The sequence below is a fragment of the Rhopalosiphum padi genome, chromosome 1, assembly GCF_020882245.1.
Source record: "Rhopalosiphum padi isolate XX-2018 chromosome 1, ASM2088224v1, whole genome shotgun sequence".
NCBI classification, from domain to species: domain Eukaryota; kingdom Metazoa; phylum Arthropoda; class Insecta; order Hemiptera; family Aphididae; genus Rhopalosiphum; species Rhopalosiphum padi.
Genome location: NC_083597.1, coordinates 74308837 through 74327484, shown reverse-complemented (window position 1 = coordinate 74327484; position 18648 = coordinate 74308837). Strand labels below are relative to the sequence as shown.

The 18648-nt window shown below is 27.5% G+C and overlaps 1 protein-coding gene across 4 annotated transcripts; it reads left to right on the top strand.

Moving 5' to 3' along the window:
- Positions 1–2234: 2234 nt before the first annotated feature.
- LOC132918127 (insulin receptor substrate 1) lies at positions 2235–16029 on the top strand. Of its 4 annotated transcripts, none has more exons than XM_060979245.1 (14): positions 2242–3259; positions 7655–7872; positions 7950–8158; positions 8229–8377; positions 8454–8703; positions 8766–8852; positions 10276–10432; positions 10491–10651; positions 10725–10825; positions 11104–11185; positions 11255–11371; positions 12232–12505; positions 12570–13067; positions 13283–16029. In XM_060979245.1, the coding sequence occupies exons 2-14, from the start codon at positions 7667–7669 to the stop codon at positions 13662–13664; spliced, it is 2673 nt and encodes an 890-aa protein (XP_060835228.1). In that variant the 5' UTR covers positions 2242–3259; positions 7655–7666; the 3' UTR covers positions 13665–16029. The 4 variants fall into 4 exon arrangements, with proteins under 4 accessions (XP_060835243.1, XP_060835228.1, XP_060835219.1 ...); XM_060979236.1 differs by having other exon boundaries at positions 2243–3263; XM_060979253.1 differs by lacking the exon at positions 2242–3259 and adding an exon at positions 6194–6328.
- The last annotated feature ends 2619 nt before the right edge of the window (positions 16030–18648 follow it).

Genomic DNA, 18648 nt, shown 5'->3' with positions numbered 1-18648 from the left:
GTTATTTTTGTAACTCAGATAATGCGATAATGTTAACAATACGTCAACATATTATTATACAATGTTGGAGAAACGTGAAATAAATTTACTTTATGCCATAATTTGAAGTAAAAATATTTTTATGTATTGCATTCTTTATTTATTTTAGAAAATTTTAGGGGGGAGGCTAGATAACAAATCTCTGCCTCCTCAAAAATATTAAAGAGTTGAGGTAGTGCCTCCCAAAAATTACGCCACCGATATAGCGTATAATAATGTATACTATATTACTACATAGTTAACTGCGTAGTATGTAGGTTATAGGCTTCCTAATGGGTCGGCGACTCGGCGTGCAGGCGATGGGGTGCTGGACGACGAGACGGGTGTACGCGCGCGTATTCTGCAGCAGTGCAGAGGCAGACTATGTTATAATAAATAATAATAATAATAATATGAGTATACGGTGATATAGGTCGATCGGGCGAGAGAAGGGTAGAGAGACCCTTTTAAAACCATAAACAAGGGCGTAAGGCGCGTAAACGTACGCGTGTATGTGTGTTCGTATCATATTTAGTATTTACAATATACCGCGGCGGCCTTACGGTCATCACGTGGTGTATAGAATAGTGACTAGTGGATGTGACGGTGTCGAGGGTGGAAAAAAGTCGATAGTTTCCCCGCAATCCTTCAGCGTCGGTGACGACGAGCGGTGGTAAGGGTGAGGCCGCGCGCGCGCGCACACACAACGCACACACACGCACAGATTAACACTAAGTCGCCCGACCGTCCAACCTCGTGCACGCGTTGAATGGAGTTGTCTGGCCCACCGTTATGCCAACCTAGTTTTACACGTATATAGTCTGCGTTATCGATTTTACGAGGGCGTCAAAACAACGCAACGTGATTCCAACGTGGAATTCTACCCCGCGCATTTACGTGCGCATATACGCGCGTGTAAATACGCGTAGGTACGTCCTCATAATATCGTGTGTATATGTATATATGGGTACCTACGTCCGACGTCCGCCCACACACCCACCCGGTTACTGACGCACACATTATAATACCTATTGCATATATTTACACGGCATTGTGCGTACTGCGTATATGTCATAACTCGTAATATATAGTGTGTTATGTACATAGGAAAAAAAAATAGATAATTATTGTAATATGCGTATATATTGTGATGTGCGACATACCTACGCACGACGCACATGCGACGCGCGTAGTTACGGTACATAATAATAATACAGACCAATATCGTATAGCCGTATAGGTATAGTATTATCTTGGACGATAGGTGTGTGTGTATTTTCATAATGAGTACGCACTACAGTAGTTGTACTGCGCGACGACGATGTGTACGGTATATTATTATCATAATAATATTATTATTAAATCGTATTAAACAATGACTTGCTAATTGCAATATAATATAATAATTATTATCGTTTATAAAATAAGCATATTTTGTTTAGAGATTAAGAGAGCGCAGGAACGAGAATCGAAGAAACGGCTGCAACATATTACAGCAGACGATACTGTAGCGGACCGTATTTGCTGCTGTTGTTGTTGTTGTTGTTGTTGTTGTTGTTGATGTTATACTTGAAATTATTGTTGTCGTGTTGGAAATAATTGCAATTTTATTGAACCGGAGCGTATACGTACATAATAATATTGTAATAAAACGTAGGTACACGACGACGAGTGGTCGCGGGAAAATTCGAGGTAAAGGTTATTGGGGTTTTCAGGAGGGGGAGGTTATTAAGAGTACGGAGACGTATTAAAAATGAAAGACGGTCAAGCAAAACAGCCGCTATAGCATACATAATAATATTATGATGCAGTACGGTGTACTAATTCGTTCGTATATACCTTATACCTATATACATCATATATATATATATATATGGTAGTAACGCGGATATAATATCGCTATTGATTATGTATAAATATATAATTAATCCATAATAATATACATCGTACTGATATATAAGCGTGTGTTGTTGTACCGTCAGTTGTGTCGCGGAAGAACAACACGACGATGATAATGATAATGATAATAATAATAATAATAATAACAATATTATTATTATAACAATCGATATTATTTATTTATTTTTTATTTTTATTTTGTATTTTTTCGTGAAAGAGAGAACAGTGCAGCTGACTGCGCAGTAGACCGACAGAGCGAAAAACACACGACGCAGCCACGCCGCTATGGGAAAAATGTTGTTTTCGTTGTAATGTTGTTGTTGTTTGCACGGTTCAACGGTCAACATGACCCGCGCGCTGAGAAGGCGGGGATGGGAGCGCATGCGCGCCACTTGTTTACATCTATAGGAATACGCGCTGATTAATCGTCACACAGACACACACATATACGCACACACCGAATAACAACACACAGTGGTGGCGCTTACGTATCCACATGACTTTTCCGCGGAAAATGTTTTCCATTAACAATAACGACACGGTGAATACAGTAGTAGTTACAGTGGCAATAACCGCGTCCTCGAAATCGTCTATTCCGTCGGTGTGTTTCTCGCGCGTCGTTGTTATTGTTGTTGTTGTTGTTGTTGTTGTTGTTGTTGTTATTATCGTCGACGTGCCGCCGCCGTCGCAGTGGTCAGTGACAGAAAGGGTTTTCGCCGATTTCCAATGCGCCCCGTCGGCCGCCGCCGTCGCCGCAGCAGCAGCATGTTCCGAATTATCGTGCTAAACGCCACTGCCGCCGTCGCACCGTGTTTTGCCCGCAGTGTTCGTTGTTGTTGAAACGATATCGTCTCGTACGCGCGTGCTGTCGTATCGTTTTCCTCTCATTTATCGTCGTTTTCGACGCCCTCGTGCGCCGCGCGCCGTGTGTGGATACATTATTGTTATAATTACAATTATTAAATTATTATTATTTATTTTTTATTTTTTACGATACAAAAACACGACCGGTACAGATTATAATAATTCATACCGACGACATACCGAGTGTAACGTTATATATTTTGTTCGTACGCGATACGCGAACCGTACGCACCTTGTATAATATACGATATCGCGGTGTGATTTTAGCTATTGCGACGCACGTTTTCGTGGCCGTGTAAGAAACGGCGTGTGCGCGAAAATCGTAATAATAATATTATTATTATTATTATTATTATTATTGTAGTGCTATGTGTGGCCACGTCGGTTCTAGTCAGTTCGTGTACGGTACAATATCATAGTTCGGAACGCGAACCCAGTTTTCGAGTCCGCACACGCGAAAGGAAATACCAGACGAGAAGTAGGTATGTTACTTATTGCGTGTTATTTTTATTGCGAGCAATTGTGTAAAAGAATGAAAAAAAAAAAAAAAAACTGACGGATAATAACGTAAACAGTGCATGCCCTTGACATAACTGCCCGTTCTTGAATGGATAGGTATTATAGGTGTAGTGTGGTGTACCAACACCTATGCCTATTATTCCCATACCACTACTAGGCACATGCCTATAATAACAATAACAATGTCGTGTTATAGACGGGATTTTTCTATGTTGTTATTATTATTGTTGTTGTTGTCTTGTCGATGTCGTTTGACACTAGTTAGTCTCTCGATACGTAACTGTCCGAAAATCTGATCTTTTTTTTCATGTTTTTCACCTCTCCACTGGTATAGGGGTACATTTTGTAGAGAGACCAATTCAGTTTTTTGATAATGTTATACCTGTGTTATTGGAATCATATAACTTCCTGGTGATTAAAAAATATTGTTTTGAACCTGTATGGCTGTTGCCGTTTTGTCATTTTATGCTTTTATCGGTTGCGGTTATACACTTCTCGTCAATTAATAATCGATACTCAACACTACTTGGCTGATGATAACACATTTGCCAAATCTATTGCAATGACTTTTCACCTGTAGGAATACAATTTTATATTCGTTTTTAATGTGAAATTTAGGTGTCTATAATCCAATTAATGTAGCATTATCGTAAATTGTATGCATTTGACAATGTTGACCTCTACAGCATTTATGAAGCAAATTAAAATATTTTTGCTTATCATTTTTATTGTAGTTAATAAAAACATTAACAATTGCAGTACCTACTGTACAACTTAAAAATCTAACATTCATACATAGGTATACATTTTAGTTCTATTAAATTAATTAGTATTTTTTCTGCTATTTTTGTACATGTTTAGATATTCTACCATCGAATAACCTTGATCACAAAACCTATGCTTTTTTTGTAGTGATTATTTAAAAGTATATGTTTTATTTTGAAGCTGATTAAAATGTTAGTTCTTGATTGGAAATCATCTTAAATCTATTGTAAAACTTGTTATGTGTAATATTTAAAATAAAACATAGGTTATATAGATTATTTGTTTTATTACGATTTGTTGTGTCGTAAAAAAATAAAATTCATTGCTAGAGATAAAATTGATATCAGTTGTTTTATTTAGAATTCTGATAATTGTTTAGATTTTTCTGAAATAATATCAGTTAAATAATGTATTTGTTTATTTGTTTTGTTTATTAGAAGATATTTTAAAATATCTAATAATTTTTCAACTAATTTATCAATATGAGTAATACCTATGAACTATTTATGTTTTTTGTTTATTCAATACAAATTATATATATTACAGTTTTTCTAACATGCTAATTAAATGTTATGCAAATGTTATCTTTTCATAGTTATATTACTTCCATACATTATATTCAATGAGCAGTGAGCACACACCAACCCTTTTTTTTTAAATCATCCACATTATATTATAAATTACCTTTATGAGAGAAATGTGAAGTAAATTATTAGAACCATTTATTAGATTTTATTAAATATTACATTTTAGTTTACTTATTTGTCTATATTAGCACTTGATGGTATTGTGGTGTTGAATTGTTTAAATGTCTTTTTAAGGCAATTACTTTTATTTGTATGATAGTTACTTATAATTAATATATTAATGATTTTTCATAATAGTTAAAACACTTAAAACTATTAAAAGAAGTTACTAATTTATTTTCAAACAGTTAGTTAAAAGTAACTTTTATAATTTAATAATCATTAAAGTAATCATATTTTTCATTGATAACATAAACTAAACTTATTGATTTAATTTTTTATTATTATTTCTAAACTCGGTGTCAACAATTTATACAAGAATATAGGTACTTAGGTTTATTACAGTATTTTATTTTTATACAGACTTCTTCTTCATGTTTGTAATCTTACTTTGCCTTTACACTCAGACTTAAACCTAATGAATTATCATTATTATCAAATAATTATTGAAATATCAGCTTCTGATTTATAATTCAATAAAATAAAAATAAAAAGTTTTTGTGTACTTCTATTGATATTATGTATAATTAAAAATAATAATAATAAATAATTATTATTTTTAATGAAATATTCATTTATTATTAAATAGTGCATATAAGTGTAATACTTGATATTAGTTATCATTTTAAAATTGTGTAGATTAAACTGATAAAAATAAAAACCAAAAACATTTATTATTATTACAAAAAATTATTCTTGAATACAAATATGTACTAACTAAATCAATATTGTTCATTTTTAATAAAGTTAATAGCAAATGTATGTGTATGATTTTATTATTATGTTCATAAATAGTATTATTGCTTTAATAAATTCTTAAAAAATACCTTTTTTTGAGTGAATAATAGAGATAGTATGTTTTAATATTTATTGTATAGTATTAATTAAGAATTCATTATTATTTTTGGTTCCATGATAAAATGTTGCTACTTACAAAGTTACACAAACATTTTGATATTTTGGAATATTTCAAATAAATTAATTTTGGTAAATTTTTATCTATAGTTTTTAACCCACCACGAGTTCACTCATAAACTTATCCTAAAATGACTTCAAAGTTATTCAAACATACAATTTAGTTTCCGCAACCATCACTACATAATTGACCAAATAAACAGTAGATACAACAAATACGATCACTTCATTGCTAAAGTAAAAACAATACTATACTATCATTACTACAGTTCTCCATATCGCCAAGGTATTTAATCAGGTATGGCATGATCTTTTTTAAATAAAGAAAATCTTACGTTCTGCTTTTATCTTATTCTTTAAATACTACCTCAATGATTGTCAATTCTCTCTCTGCTAATTGTTTTAATACAAGTTGGTGTTCTTTAAGGTACATTAACCGTATTTCTAATTTTCAATATTTGTTGTAGCGTATCAACCAATCAACCCGCGTATTCTTATACATTTTGTTGCTGAGTAGCCTGATGATAAAATAATCTTTTAGTTCATAACAATTTTCATCTTCTATATTATCTTTTTCATATTAATACCTGGTCGAGTAAAAGGTAAGAATGAACTAAAGCAATTTCAGTCACATCACTTATGCTTTAAAACAACATTTGTTCTCTAATTAAATTCTCTATTAATTTCAATCTACAAAATACCTCAGTGTTAACTTCAATAAAAATTTGATCTGAGCCTCCATAATCATTTATAATACCAAACTTAAATTAAATTCCTATCATTTTTGTATCTTAAAATATTTTATACTCATTACTCAATATCAAAACTTTCACTTCACTATAAACCGCTAAAAAAACTAATTTAGAATGTTCAGTGAAAAATAATCAAACCTATACAGAATACAAATAAATCAATTGTTTGCACAAAAAAAAAAGCCTCCTAATTCTAATAAAGTTTAGAAGCTATTAAAAAGTTCTATAAATATTACCACAACCCATTCTCTGATCGTCAAAATATTGTAGTAAAAACTTAGCCAATGCCAGGTTAGGTGACCAAAAAACTAAAAAATAAATTAGGAGTAACAATTTTCTGGTCGCCTGTCTTCATCCTATAATCACATTCTTAGAGTGTCATCAGTGAGAAACTTCTAGATTCCAAGCTAAACTTAATTCTATACTCAACTTAAGCTTTTATAAATTTTTTAATTCAAATAAAATATAATTATGATGTGTTAAAATCATTGATAGGACTCATGAGGGATTAAAGAAATTCTTTGGATTTGTTATTTTTTTTTTCCATTGGGTAGTTGTAAACTAAACATATTACTTATTATTTTATAAAATTGACATTAAAATAAAATTGGTACAGATAACTAGTAGGTACCTATTTAATTATATTTGAATATTATGGTTTATGTGTTATATATATATATATATATATATATACTTATTTATATTTATATGTATCTATTGGTTTATAGTTTGTAACTTGAAAAATAATTGCTGTTTTTAATATCTTATTTTTTCGTGAATTTCCCATTTCTAACATTTATTGTCTTTATTGTTGTTTGTTTTGTTAATGATAAGAACTTCATAACATCCCAAAATAGTAAATACTAATAATGCACCTCGATAAGAACCTGTCTTTTATTTTTATTTGTTGACCTGTAGATTGCAATTAGTAATTTCAAATTTATTTTCATTCAATTTAAATATTTCATTAATCTAAATTAAATATATTAATATTTTTCTTTAACCTAGCACCTAGTTTTTGTTTTTTTCTTACACTAGTATATTTAAATAACTTAATGATGTGTTTTATGGTATACATTTTTTTAAATATTATTACTTGTATTATATTTTATTAATTTAAATTGTATAATGAATAATGTTGTATCTAACAGTTTATGTTTTGTTTTTTATTTTCAGAAATTACTTAAAATGAGTTTGTTACTGGCCCAACTTACTGACTCACCTAAGCCTAGAAATGCTATGGCTGGTGTTGTTAAAATAGGATATTTGAAAAAAAATAAGAGTATGAGAAAAAAATTTTTTGTACTACGCGAAGAAACTGCAGGTGGTGGACCTGCGCGTCTTGAATATTATGAAACTGAAAAAAAATGGAGAAACAATGCATTACCTAAAAAGTATAATTTAACTATTAAACTATATAATATTTTATTAGCTATAATTGTAAATGATTTTGTTGTATATTTTATTATAGAGTAATTGTATTAAAGTCATGTTTCAATATCGACAAACGTGTAGATGCACGTACTAAAAAGACAATATTATGTTTGTACACTAAGGAAAGTTCTTTTTATATACTATTTGATTGTGATAAAGAACTTGATGAGTGGTTGGACCTAATGTTGGTTCTACAACGTGTTTCTAAAGATTTTGGACCGGGTGATTCACTCAAAGAACCTTTCGGTACTTAATTTTATAGATTTTTATTGTTTCATAATGTATTAACATGTTATAATTATATTTTTTATTGCAGAGCATATTTGGCATATTTCTATATTAAAAAAAGAGTTGGGAATGAATGCAAATTTAATAGGTATGACTGGACTTTGTTTATGTGACAAAAAAGTGAGTATAATGAAATATCCAACCAAATCAAAAGAACAAAAAACCATGGATATAATGGTAATTATAAATATTAATATATATTTTTATTATTATCAAGTCATTAATAAAATAAAAAAAATTTATTTTATTACAGTTGTCAAGTATTCGTCGCTGTGGAGCTTTGGGTACTTTTTTTTATATGGAAGTAGGACAAAGTTCTCCATTTGGTTCTGGTCACATATGGATGGATACGTGGAACAATGATGTAGCCGCTAGTGTTCATGAAACTATAATGGGTGCATCAAGTCGAAATCATGACACTAGATTTAGAATGAGATCATCATCATTTAATGAAGGATCACGATTAATAAACTGCCCATCAAAACAACGTTCTAGTTTCTATGGTATGTTTTTTACAAAGTTGAATAAAGTATCTGTTATTAACTACTCGGAAATAACATTTTAGATGAGAATCACCCTGGGCTTCGGTATAAAAATAATAGTCAAAGTTCCTCAACTTTAAATAATGGCAATGTTGATTTAGCTCGCACAGGTAATTTAATTTAAGGTATCAATAACTTGAATGTCTATGTCGAGACTTTAAATACACAAACTTTTTGTGTAAACCAATTTAAAATTATATGTTTTTTGTTTTAATATAATATCAAATTTTAAATGCAATTATTGTTTTTTACTCTGATTTTGTATATTTCTGACAATCGATGAGATATCATATCAATTACTTATAAAAAATTAAAAGTATGGTTTTAATTTTTTCTATTCAATAAGAAAATACATTAATCATTTTATTTTTTATATATTTTGTATTTTATAACGTAGACGAGGAAAAATAATGGCCGGTCCTATGATTATATTGTAAATTCAATTATCAAAAAGTCATAATATCAATATATTCCAAAGATTTACAAACAAGAATGTTTTTTTATCCACCCAACCACCTGGTACCCCTATCGTAATTAAATACAGGAGCGAACCTCTTCTTAAAAATACGTATTTGGCGCCATTCATTGTTAATAGTTATCATATTATATTACTTGAATAATCATACAAAGTATTTTTATATTTTAAGCTTTATCAAAAACATTGATTTATTTGTAAACTATATTAGTATTCAGGTGATTTACAATTTTCATATTTTATTTTAATTCATAGTTGAAAAACTATAGATACTTGAAATACTTTATAATATTATCATATTCTAAACATTGTATTTTTCTAATGTTTTGACACTTATTGAGCTATTTATAGATTTTTTAAGTTCAAATTAAGTCGATAGATCATATATTAGACCACTAGACCCGTTATTTATTGATAAATCACATATTGGACTGGTCCCTAACATTTTTAGTTATTTTTTAGAGAATTAATAATATAATATATATATATATATATATAATGAGTATTTTTCTTGGGAATTTGAAACTTTTACATATATTTTATTGAAAACTTGACTTATTTAAAATATTTAAAATAATTTTATACCATCAACCCGTATTGACCCATATGTTAATAACAAAAATAGAAATAGATATTTTTATAATTATTAAATATTTATAACATAGTAAATGTTGAATGTTTTTGGCAAGAATTAATCCAACCTAGAATAGTATTTCCTATAATGAAATTAATTATTTTTAATAGAATTACAAATATATTATGAAATATACTTAGTAATATTAGCTGTCAGTTTATCTTTGTTCAAAAGAATATTCTGTATTTATTAATTTATCATGGAATTCAAGTTTAACACATACATTGCTATGACTTATTCCTCTATAACAATACCTAATAAACCTAATAAAGCAAGCAGTTACCATTTATCCTCTTTTTAATTCTTAATCTTTTAAGATAGTTTTATTATTAATTTATAATTTATTTAAATTAATATTAAATTTGGTTTAAGCCTAGTAAATTTTTTGCAATTGTTTTTCATAAATTAAATTACTTATTTTCAGGATCAGTTAGAGAGCGTTGTGATAGTATGCCGTTGCGACCACGTACTATTAGTGAAAACACAACTTCATCAACACGTTCTTTCAATGGAATTTTATCCCCTAAACAAACTTTCCATAAAGGTTGTAATTGTGTTTCTGCCTCTTCATCGTTATCAGCGTATGTTACTTATTATTGACTTATATTAAAAAAACTATATAAACAAAAATTTATTTAGGTTTAACGATTCTAACTTGAGTACCTGGGATTCATCACTCTCAAAATCTATGGATACCACTGATGGAATTTCTTCCTTTTACACGAGTCTTAATGACCATCGGTCTGCCATACTTGAGGAAAAACAAGAAGATTTTATTCCATATACTCCATTAGACAAAGGTATTTTTGTGGTTTTAATTTATTATTTACAATAAATTTCATTTTATAACAATTCTGTTTTTTTTTCTTGTAGAAGAAGATTCTTCGAGACAAACAAGTGACAGTAACGTTAATAATAATATTAACTTGATTAACAACAATATTGTTGGTAACAAATCCAGTTCCTCTTCCCAGGTTAGTCATTTTTATTAAACAAAAATATTAATAATGATAACTGTTATCTATCATAACATTTATTTCTTAAATTATAATATTGAAATTTTTTTTTTTTTATGTGTATACGTAAATTCTCATTAATCTTTTATTGATTTTTACTTATTTTATATTATTATTATACTATATACTAATTTTAAATAAAAACATATTTAAAATTATATTTAAGTTAGATAATTAATTTTTAAATAGATTATATAGTATTATATTTATTAATATTTTAATTTTAATATAAATAGGCGGGTTCTTGTTGTGACTCAAACAGTCCATATGGTTCACCTATCAATATAGATGATACATATACTCCATTAAATCCTTCTGGTTAGTAAATATATTATTTACATAATTTTTTTGTGTTACTTTCAATAATTTATAATCATTATTCATTAGGTACGTCTGGAACCAGTCCTCCACCAGATGGATACCTTCCAATGAAACCAGGATACACTTTTTCTAATAACTGTGTAAATGTTATGCCATTGGAAGGACACAGTAATTCTAAACAAGGTAATTTATATATAAATTTTTTTTGTAATAAATTATATTTCTTCATAGTTGCTAATTTTAAAACAATTAAAAATATTAAAAATCATCATAGTGAAATACGTTAGACACAAAATTAAAAATATATTAATATAAATATTTAAAATTCTATAAAAACAATTCTTCAAAATCACAAGAATTGACTTAAAAAATAAACTTAGATAGTGTAAAGGAGTACTTTGTGTATGTGAATTAGATTACCATAATATTATACAAGCTAGTCAGAAATTTGTGTTTCTAACATATTTGAGATATCAATATATCATACAATTCTTTTGCAATCCCTTCCATTTATTCAATATACATTCTTGATAAGCTTGCATATGTATTTATTGGATAAAAAATTAATTATAGTGAATTCTTACTAAATCAATTTAAAGCATTCCATTCCTATTTAATAAAAATAAGTGTCAACATTTTGTAAAGATAAATATTGTGCAAGTTAATGTTTCAATAATAATATAAATATTAAAATGTTCAATATGATGTGTGACTGGAGTGTCTTAAGTAATTATATTTTATAATAAAAATAAATAAGACATAAATAATACAGTATTATAGATAATTATATAATTTGTAGCTTCAATATAATTTGTATACAATTTATAGAGGGGAAATGCAAAGTTCATGGTCATTGTTACTTTAATGATGGTTATTACACAATTATTTTGATTAACCATAAGTTAATTCAGTATTATACTTGACTGTTGTTGTTAAATATAACTTTTTTATTTTTAATGATTGATTATTCAAATATATGTTAAATTTTTACTATACATATTTTTAAGTAAATATAATTAATAATTTTTCATATATTACAATAGAATCTACTGAGATGCCTCCAATGGAATTTGAATCGCCTGAAGGCTATGTCCCTATGGCTCCTGTGAGTAGAATGTCTGACTATGTATCCATGGATTGTAAGCAAGGGTCTATTGAATCTGGAACACCGTCTACAGACACTCGTTTTTCTGACATACATTTAGATAAAGTTTGTGCATACCTTACTCCATCTGAAGATGAAGGACCTATTGAAAGGCCTACTCGAGCTTATTCTGTTGGTTCCAGACCAGATGGCTTAAGGGAAAAAATTGACAAGTATATATTGACAATAAAAAAATATATAATAATATAACTAATAACTAATAATTTTTTTTTTTAGAATTAACGCTGATAGAACAAGAGCTCGTGCATTTTCAGTAGGCAGCCGTGGTCGATTACCCCCAACCGGATTGCCCCGGAATGGTTATCAATCTGGTTCAACCAGTATGTCTGAACAAAGTGACAATGGCGATCGTGTGGAAATTGATTTTAGTTGCAATTCAAAATCTCGTCGTCATTATTCAGCAACTTGTCGAACTTTATCGATTCAGCCACCAGCAGATGTATCACCAAGATCATCACCTAAACTTTGTCCTTCTCCTGATCCATCATGCATCCATAGACCAACTGGTCGTTCTCCTCCAAAATCTATAGTGTCTTCTGTAGATATCAAAAGAACACTATCTGGAGCTGTTCATGGTATTTCCAGATCACCTCCAACATCTTCACATACATATTTGTCACCTACATTGGAAAGAGTTTCAGAGGTACCTGGTATTGAAGTTGTTGATAGTTACATACCAATGAAACCAACCCAAGGATTAAATCTCTGTGAAAAGTATGTTAATACTATTGTCTCTTCATAACTATTTACAGTAAATGTTTAGTAAATAATTAATTGAATTAAATTATGTACTTATTGTTATATTAAAGCAAAGTTTATTTATATCATTGTTGTAGCTTTTAGTTAAATTATATAATATATGTAGTATATATATTGTCTATTTTGGTTGTTGTAAAATATTATTTACATTTTTGTATTGTGTTTTGTAGCACAAATATGGCGGTAGACGAATCAATTAAAAGAAATTATGTAAATGTATGGGAAGCAGCAAGTAGTACGTTTCCAATCATGAAAATGATTGGAGGTTTGAATTGGAAAAAAAACAAAAAACGTAATACAACTCCCGCTCTAGAACAACTTATACCCATGGCTGATGAAGGCATTGATGAAATAGATGGTTATACTACTATAAGACCGGGTGTTCATACAATACCGGTACGAGAACAAATCGGTCAGTCATCTGATGCAGTGTTAGATGCCATTTGTGATGGACTTGCGGATCTAGTATTCTCAGACCCACCTCCTATTGTCACATATAATTCTCAGAACCACTCTAAGTCAGATAATTCTGTTTCTTCGCTAGATGGGTAATTGTATAATTTGTGTTGTAATATAAATAATATTTTAATTTAAACTCATATTTTGTATACACTGGTAAAGAGGTTTATCTCAGTGGCAAACAAAAATGTATATAATTTTTTTTTATGTATAATTTTACTGTGTTGTTCTTTGTATTTGAATTAAATAAATATTAATATTTAGGTAAAAGTATATGTTAATATATTTGGCATCTAAAGTATAACATTTTAGAAGAATTGTATCCAGGGGTAATTTTTCTAACGATATTTCAACTTTATTCGAGAATTTTTATTGTATTTAATGTATTTTATTTTTAGTGAATATGTTACCAATTTAAACCAGTATGAACTGAGACATAATTATAATTTTTGCCTTTTACGCTTTAAATTTTTAATAAAAAAAAAATTGATGAAATATCAATTGTTTATTGTTATTTAAAAGTACTAAGTTATTAATTTTTATTTGATGTGTAAAATAGCTAATTTAATCATATTTTAATACATTATGTTAAATTAAAATAGTTAAACATAGTGAAAACTAAGCTAAGATATTATGTTCATTACATGGGGAAAATTCAATATTAAAGAACTTATAAGACTTCTGTGTGTAGGGAAACAATAGAAATGATAGGCCAATGATGAATTGATTGAAAATGGATGTTACAATGGTCTCCCTTTAGCAAATGTATAGATTTGATAGGAAGTAGCAGTTGACAGAGAAACATCATCTTAATAGATTATCCCACTTATGTGTTAGATGAAGGTAAATTGAGTTAAACTACAGTTACATAGTTGATATAGAAATAATGATTACCAATTTGTATAAATATTTATATTACTTTAAGTTCTAATTAAATTAAATTATAGTTAAACTTAAATAAGTATGTATTTATACAAATATAAATAAATAAATGTAAATATATGCACGCTTGCGTGTATGTATGGCCGTTTATTTTTATTTGCAAAAATAAAAATCTCCTTATGACCAGACATCAATGTATGCAAATAAGACTGAAGAACCACTCTAGGGATATACCTAGCTAAGTACTGTATTTAATTTTAGGTTCTCTATAGGATTTCTTTAATTTACAAATTGCCTCGTTTGAGCTGATTTTTAATTTGTTAGATAACAAGAAAATAAAAATATTTAATAATTGATAATGATAATAAATTCAATTGGTGTATGTCTATGTTGTGTGTGTATGTGTATTATGTTAATTAAAATATATTAAATTAATTGATAAATAATAACACTGTTTATGGTGTTTTTGGTTGACCTTTAAAAGAATTTGTACCCTACATCACTATTATTTAGAAAATATTATATTAAACTGTATTATTCTGCATTCTTAATGTTACTTAATAGTTGATTGTCATTATTATGGATTTATGATAAATAAATATGTCATGTTTTGTGTCACATTATAGATAAATTTTAAATATACTTCAAAAAGTAAAATAAAATAATTGTTTATAGACCACGAGAAAAATTATATATTTCATTGTTGTTTTTTTTTTTTTAAAGAAAGTTAGAAAAGTTTTTTTTTCATTATTTATTTTAGTGATATTCTTTATGAAAATAAAGATATTATGTATAAACTAATTATAGAAAAATGGAGAATCATTTTCTCAAAAAAAATTTTTAATTCAAATAATTTTTCTCACCGCCTGTATTTATTATACACTGAGTACTGCCACTATTGTAAAAAGACAAAATTGTCTGCCTATCTAACTATTAAAATTAAGTTCATGTTTTATAACTTTTGTTCATATCTTAAAATATAAATATTATATATTGTATAATATTATGATTCTATTAGTGTGTTTAGTCTTAAAATTTAGGTGAAGATATTAGTAAATATTAAATAATATTTATTGTTTACTTTTTGTCTTTATTCATTTATAGATAAATTTTGTTGTAGAAAGTATTAGTTTAAGGGAATTTAGTAGGCTATTGTTTGTTCTTTATTTAAACATTTTTTTTTTCGGTTTTAGCCTGTAGGAGTTATTGCCAGTTATCATATTCATGAACAACTGTCTTTTTTTTTTATTATTTTGCTCACATTCCTCAATTGTTTTCTTAATATTAATTATTTTGTTTAATGCTAAATTTTGAAAATAGAAAATGTTATTAAAACACACGCCTTTAAAAATTATTTTGTTAAGTTTGACTTTTTCTAAAAACTTATCTTGTGATCACTGTATTTACTATTTAAATTTATTTATTTATTAGATAAAAACATTATAGATAAAACAATTGAGAACTATCAATTTTGTAATATTTATTGATTTTGTAACAATACCCTTTTAGTATTGTTCAAAATAGTGAAACAAAAATGTTTTAAACTTAATGCAATAAAATACAGTGTACATTTGAATTTAAGACTTATTTGTTATTTAAGAATTTTGAGGAATCTTAAAGCATAATTTATATAATTTTATCCAGTTTGTATTTCATCAGTTAAAATTATGATAAAGTTAATATTGGATGAAACCACGTAAGTATTGAAATTAAGAAGAATTTGATACTTTAAAAATCAAATAATGAAATAAATGCAATTAACTTGTTCATAAACAAATGTAAGTACATAAACATATTTGAAAATTAGCAAAATAAATTATTATATTAACAATCTGTCATTTTCCATAACCATTCTGTTAAATATTAATAGGTATTAGGTAATCAAGACAACCACCAGGAGTACGGTCTTATATAAGACCGTGACCAGGAGTAATCACTATCTGTATTATTTATATTAATATCAGAATATGATGTTAATACCTTGACAATTAATTGCTTATATTTGAACTATCCATTTAAATATATAATTATGTTACAATAGATATTACATAATTAGTTGTTTACTTTTTTTTAAAGTAAAAGTAAAGTTTTATTTATTTAATAATTTAATATACTTCCCACCAGAGGCGTAGTCAGAATTTTTTTTACAGGGGAGGTGGGGACTAAATAATTTTTACTTGAGTTATAAAAAAAAAAAAAACAAAACAAAAATACTGATAACATATTAACGTTAATACTTGATTTGCCATTAACGTATTTACTATTTAAAATAATTAAAATTTGTAAAACAATTACCATATTTAAATTTAAAAAGGGCACGTGGGTATCGCTCTGCTTATGCATTATGTATTATGTATGGGATCTCGGAGCACGTAGCACCTTCCCACGAAAAAAAAGGTTTATGTCCTTAAGACAGAAATCTTTCAAAGTCTAGTACAAAAATAGTTAAGTTTATAAAATACAAGTTATTAAAACTTGTTAACAATATTTTCAATACATTTTACAATTATTTGTATGCTCTTGCATATATTAATTACAAAAGTGCTTAAATAGTTTGCTTATTGCTTAATATATACTTGATAGTGGTTACATTATTTTTCATTAATACAATAAAATAAGTGGTTAGTAGATAGTATAATATAATAATGTATATGTTTAGTATATAATATGGTTATATAATATAATAATATAAAATATAAATGGTTATAGTGGATAGTGATATAATAATATGATATGGTTAACTATATAAAATAAAATAAGGTGATTAGTAATGTATATTAATAATTTCGTAGTACATAATTGTAATATGGCTTACAGTTTTTTTTTCTTTTTTTTTATATAGTATTTTAATACTTACTAAAATTAAGTATGTGTATATATATATACGTATATATCAGTGCATTTTTCTATAAAATGTCTATACTCTAACTTATATTTTTAATAATTTTTTTTTTTAACCTAATGTTTATTGCATATTTATTATTTTGTTTTTCAAATTGGATTCTGAAATTTTTATTAAAAAGTTTATCGTAACATGTTATATTTAGTATTGTGTATTGTGTTAATTCTAGCTTATAAATTAGTTCTATCAGAATGTCCATTCCATTCTATTACTACATTTTCTTTGTTGTGTTAAGGCTCTGATTTAATTGGTCTAGACAAGCATCTCGTATATCCGTTTTACATCTGAATAGGTATTCTCTTTATTTCTTAAATAGCTACACTCGAGTTTAATAACTAGTCAATAATTTAATTTATATATTTATAAAGATAATAATGTACATAATAAAATGGTCATTGGTCGTATAAATTTGTAATTCATAGTTCTTCCTATAGTGGGAACTCCCCCACTGGGTCATACGGAATAGGAGTACATGATATATCACGTAAATTTATAAATTTATTCAAAAATGGCCATAATGACTTAACTACTATATACAGGATGATTCTTTTATCATAAAACACTCGTTATTTAAAAAAGTATTCATGTTTTTGAAAATATTTTTTTATATAGTTTCTTATTTATACGTTTTTATTAAAAAATTTTTATTTTTAAATATTTTTTATCTATATTTTTTTAAGTTTTTTACTTTTTTGAATGACAACATAATTTCAATTTCATATTCCAAAGCAGAATAATTTTTTGAGTATTTTGATACATAAAAATCGAATTTAGGACGAGTAGTCTATGAGTTTACGTATTTAAAGTTTAGACAAACGGGGTAGTGTACAAACATTTGCGGGATAATCCCGTACCACTCTACCACGCGCATCAAAATTTTAAATACTTATAACTCATTATAACTCGCACTAAATTCGAAAGAATCACCCTGTATAATATTATTTTTAAGTGTACTTTCGACATAATGTTATGTTAATTATTTTTTATTTACTCTTAATCTATGTTTAAAGTCTATTTTCTTTATTATTTGCTTATTAATATTTGTTTATTATTTTATTTTATTTATGTTTTACTTATTTAAATTATTAATGTTGCTATCACTTATTTCATATTTTGTTGATGTACTTTCCAAATTTACTGTGCTATACTGCTATTGCTCAAATTTTCCAACTTTGTAGTGTCTTTAATTGGTCCCACTGTTGTATTAGTATGTGTATTAGGTTCTATAGTTGTACTGGTATGTGTACCTATTAGATTCTATTATATTAGTATGTATAATTGGTTCTGTTGACT

What these genes read in the sequence shown, in the direction of transcription:
- LOC132918127 (XM_060979245.1), top strand. Translation starts at nt 7,667, where the DNA reads ATGAGTTTGTTACTGGCCCAACTTACTGACTCACCTAAGCCTAGAAAT. An exon ending in AATCCAGTTCCTCTTCCCAG is followed by an intron (nt 10,826 to 11,103) that starts GTTAGTCATTTT and finishes TAATATAAATAG; the next exon opens with GCGGGTTCTTGTTGTGACTC. An exon ending in TTAAGGGAAAAAATTGACAA is followed by an intron (nt 12,506 to 12,569) that starts GTATATATTGAC and finishes TTTTTTTTTTAG; the next exon opens with AATTAACGCTGATAGAACAA.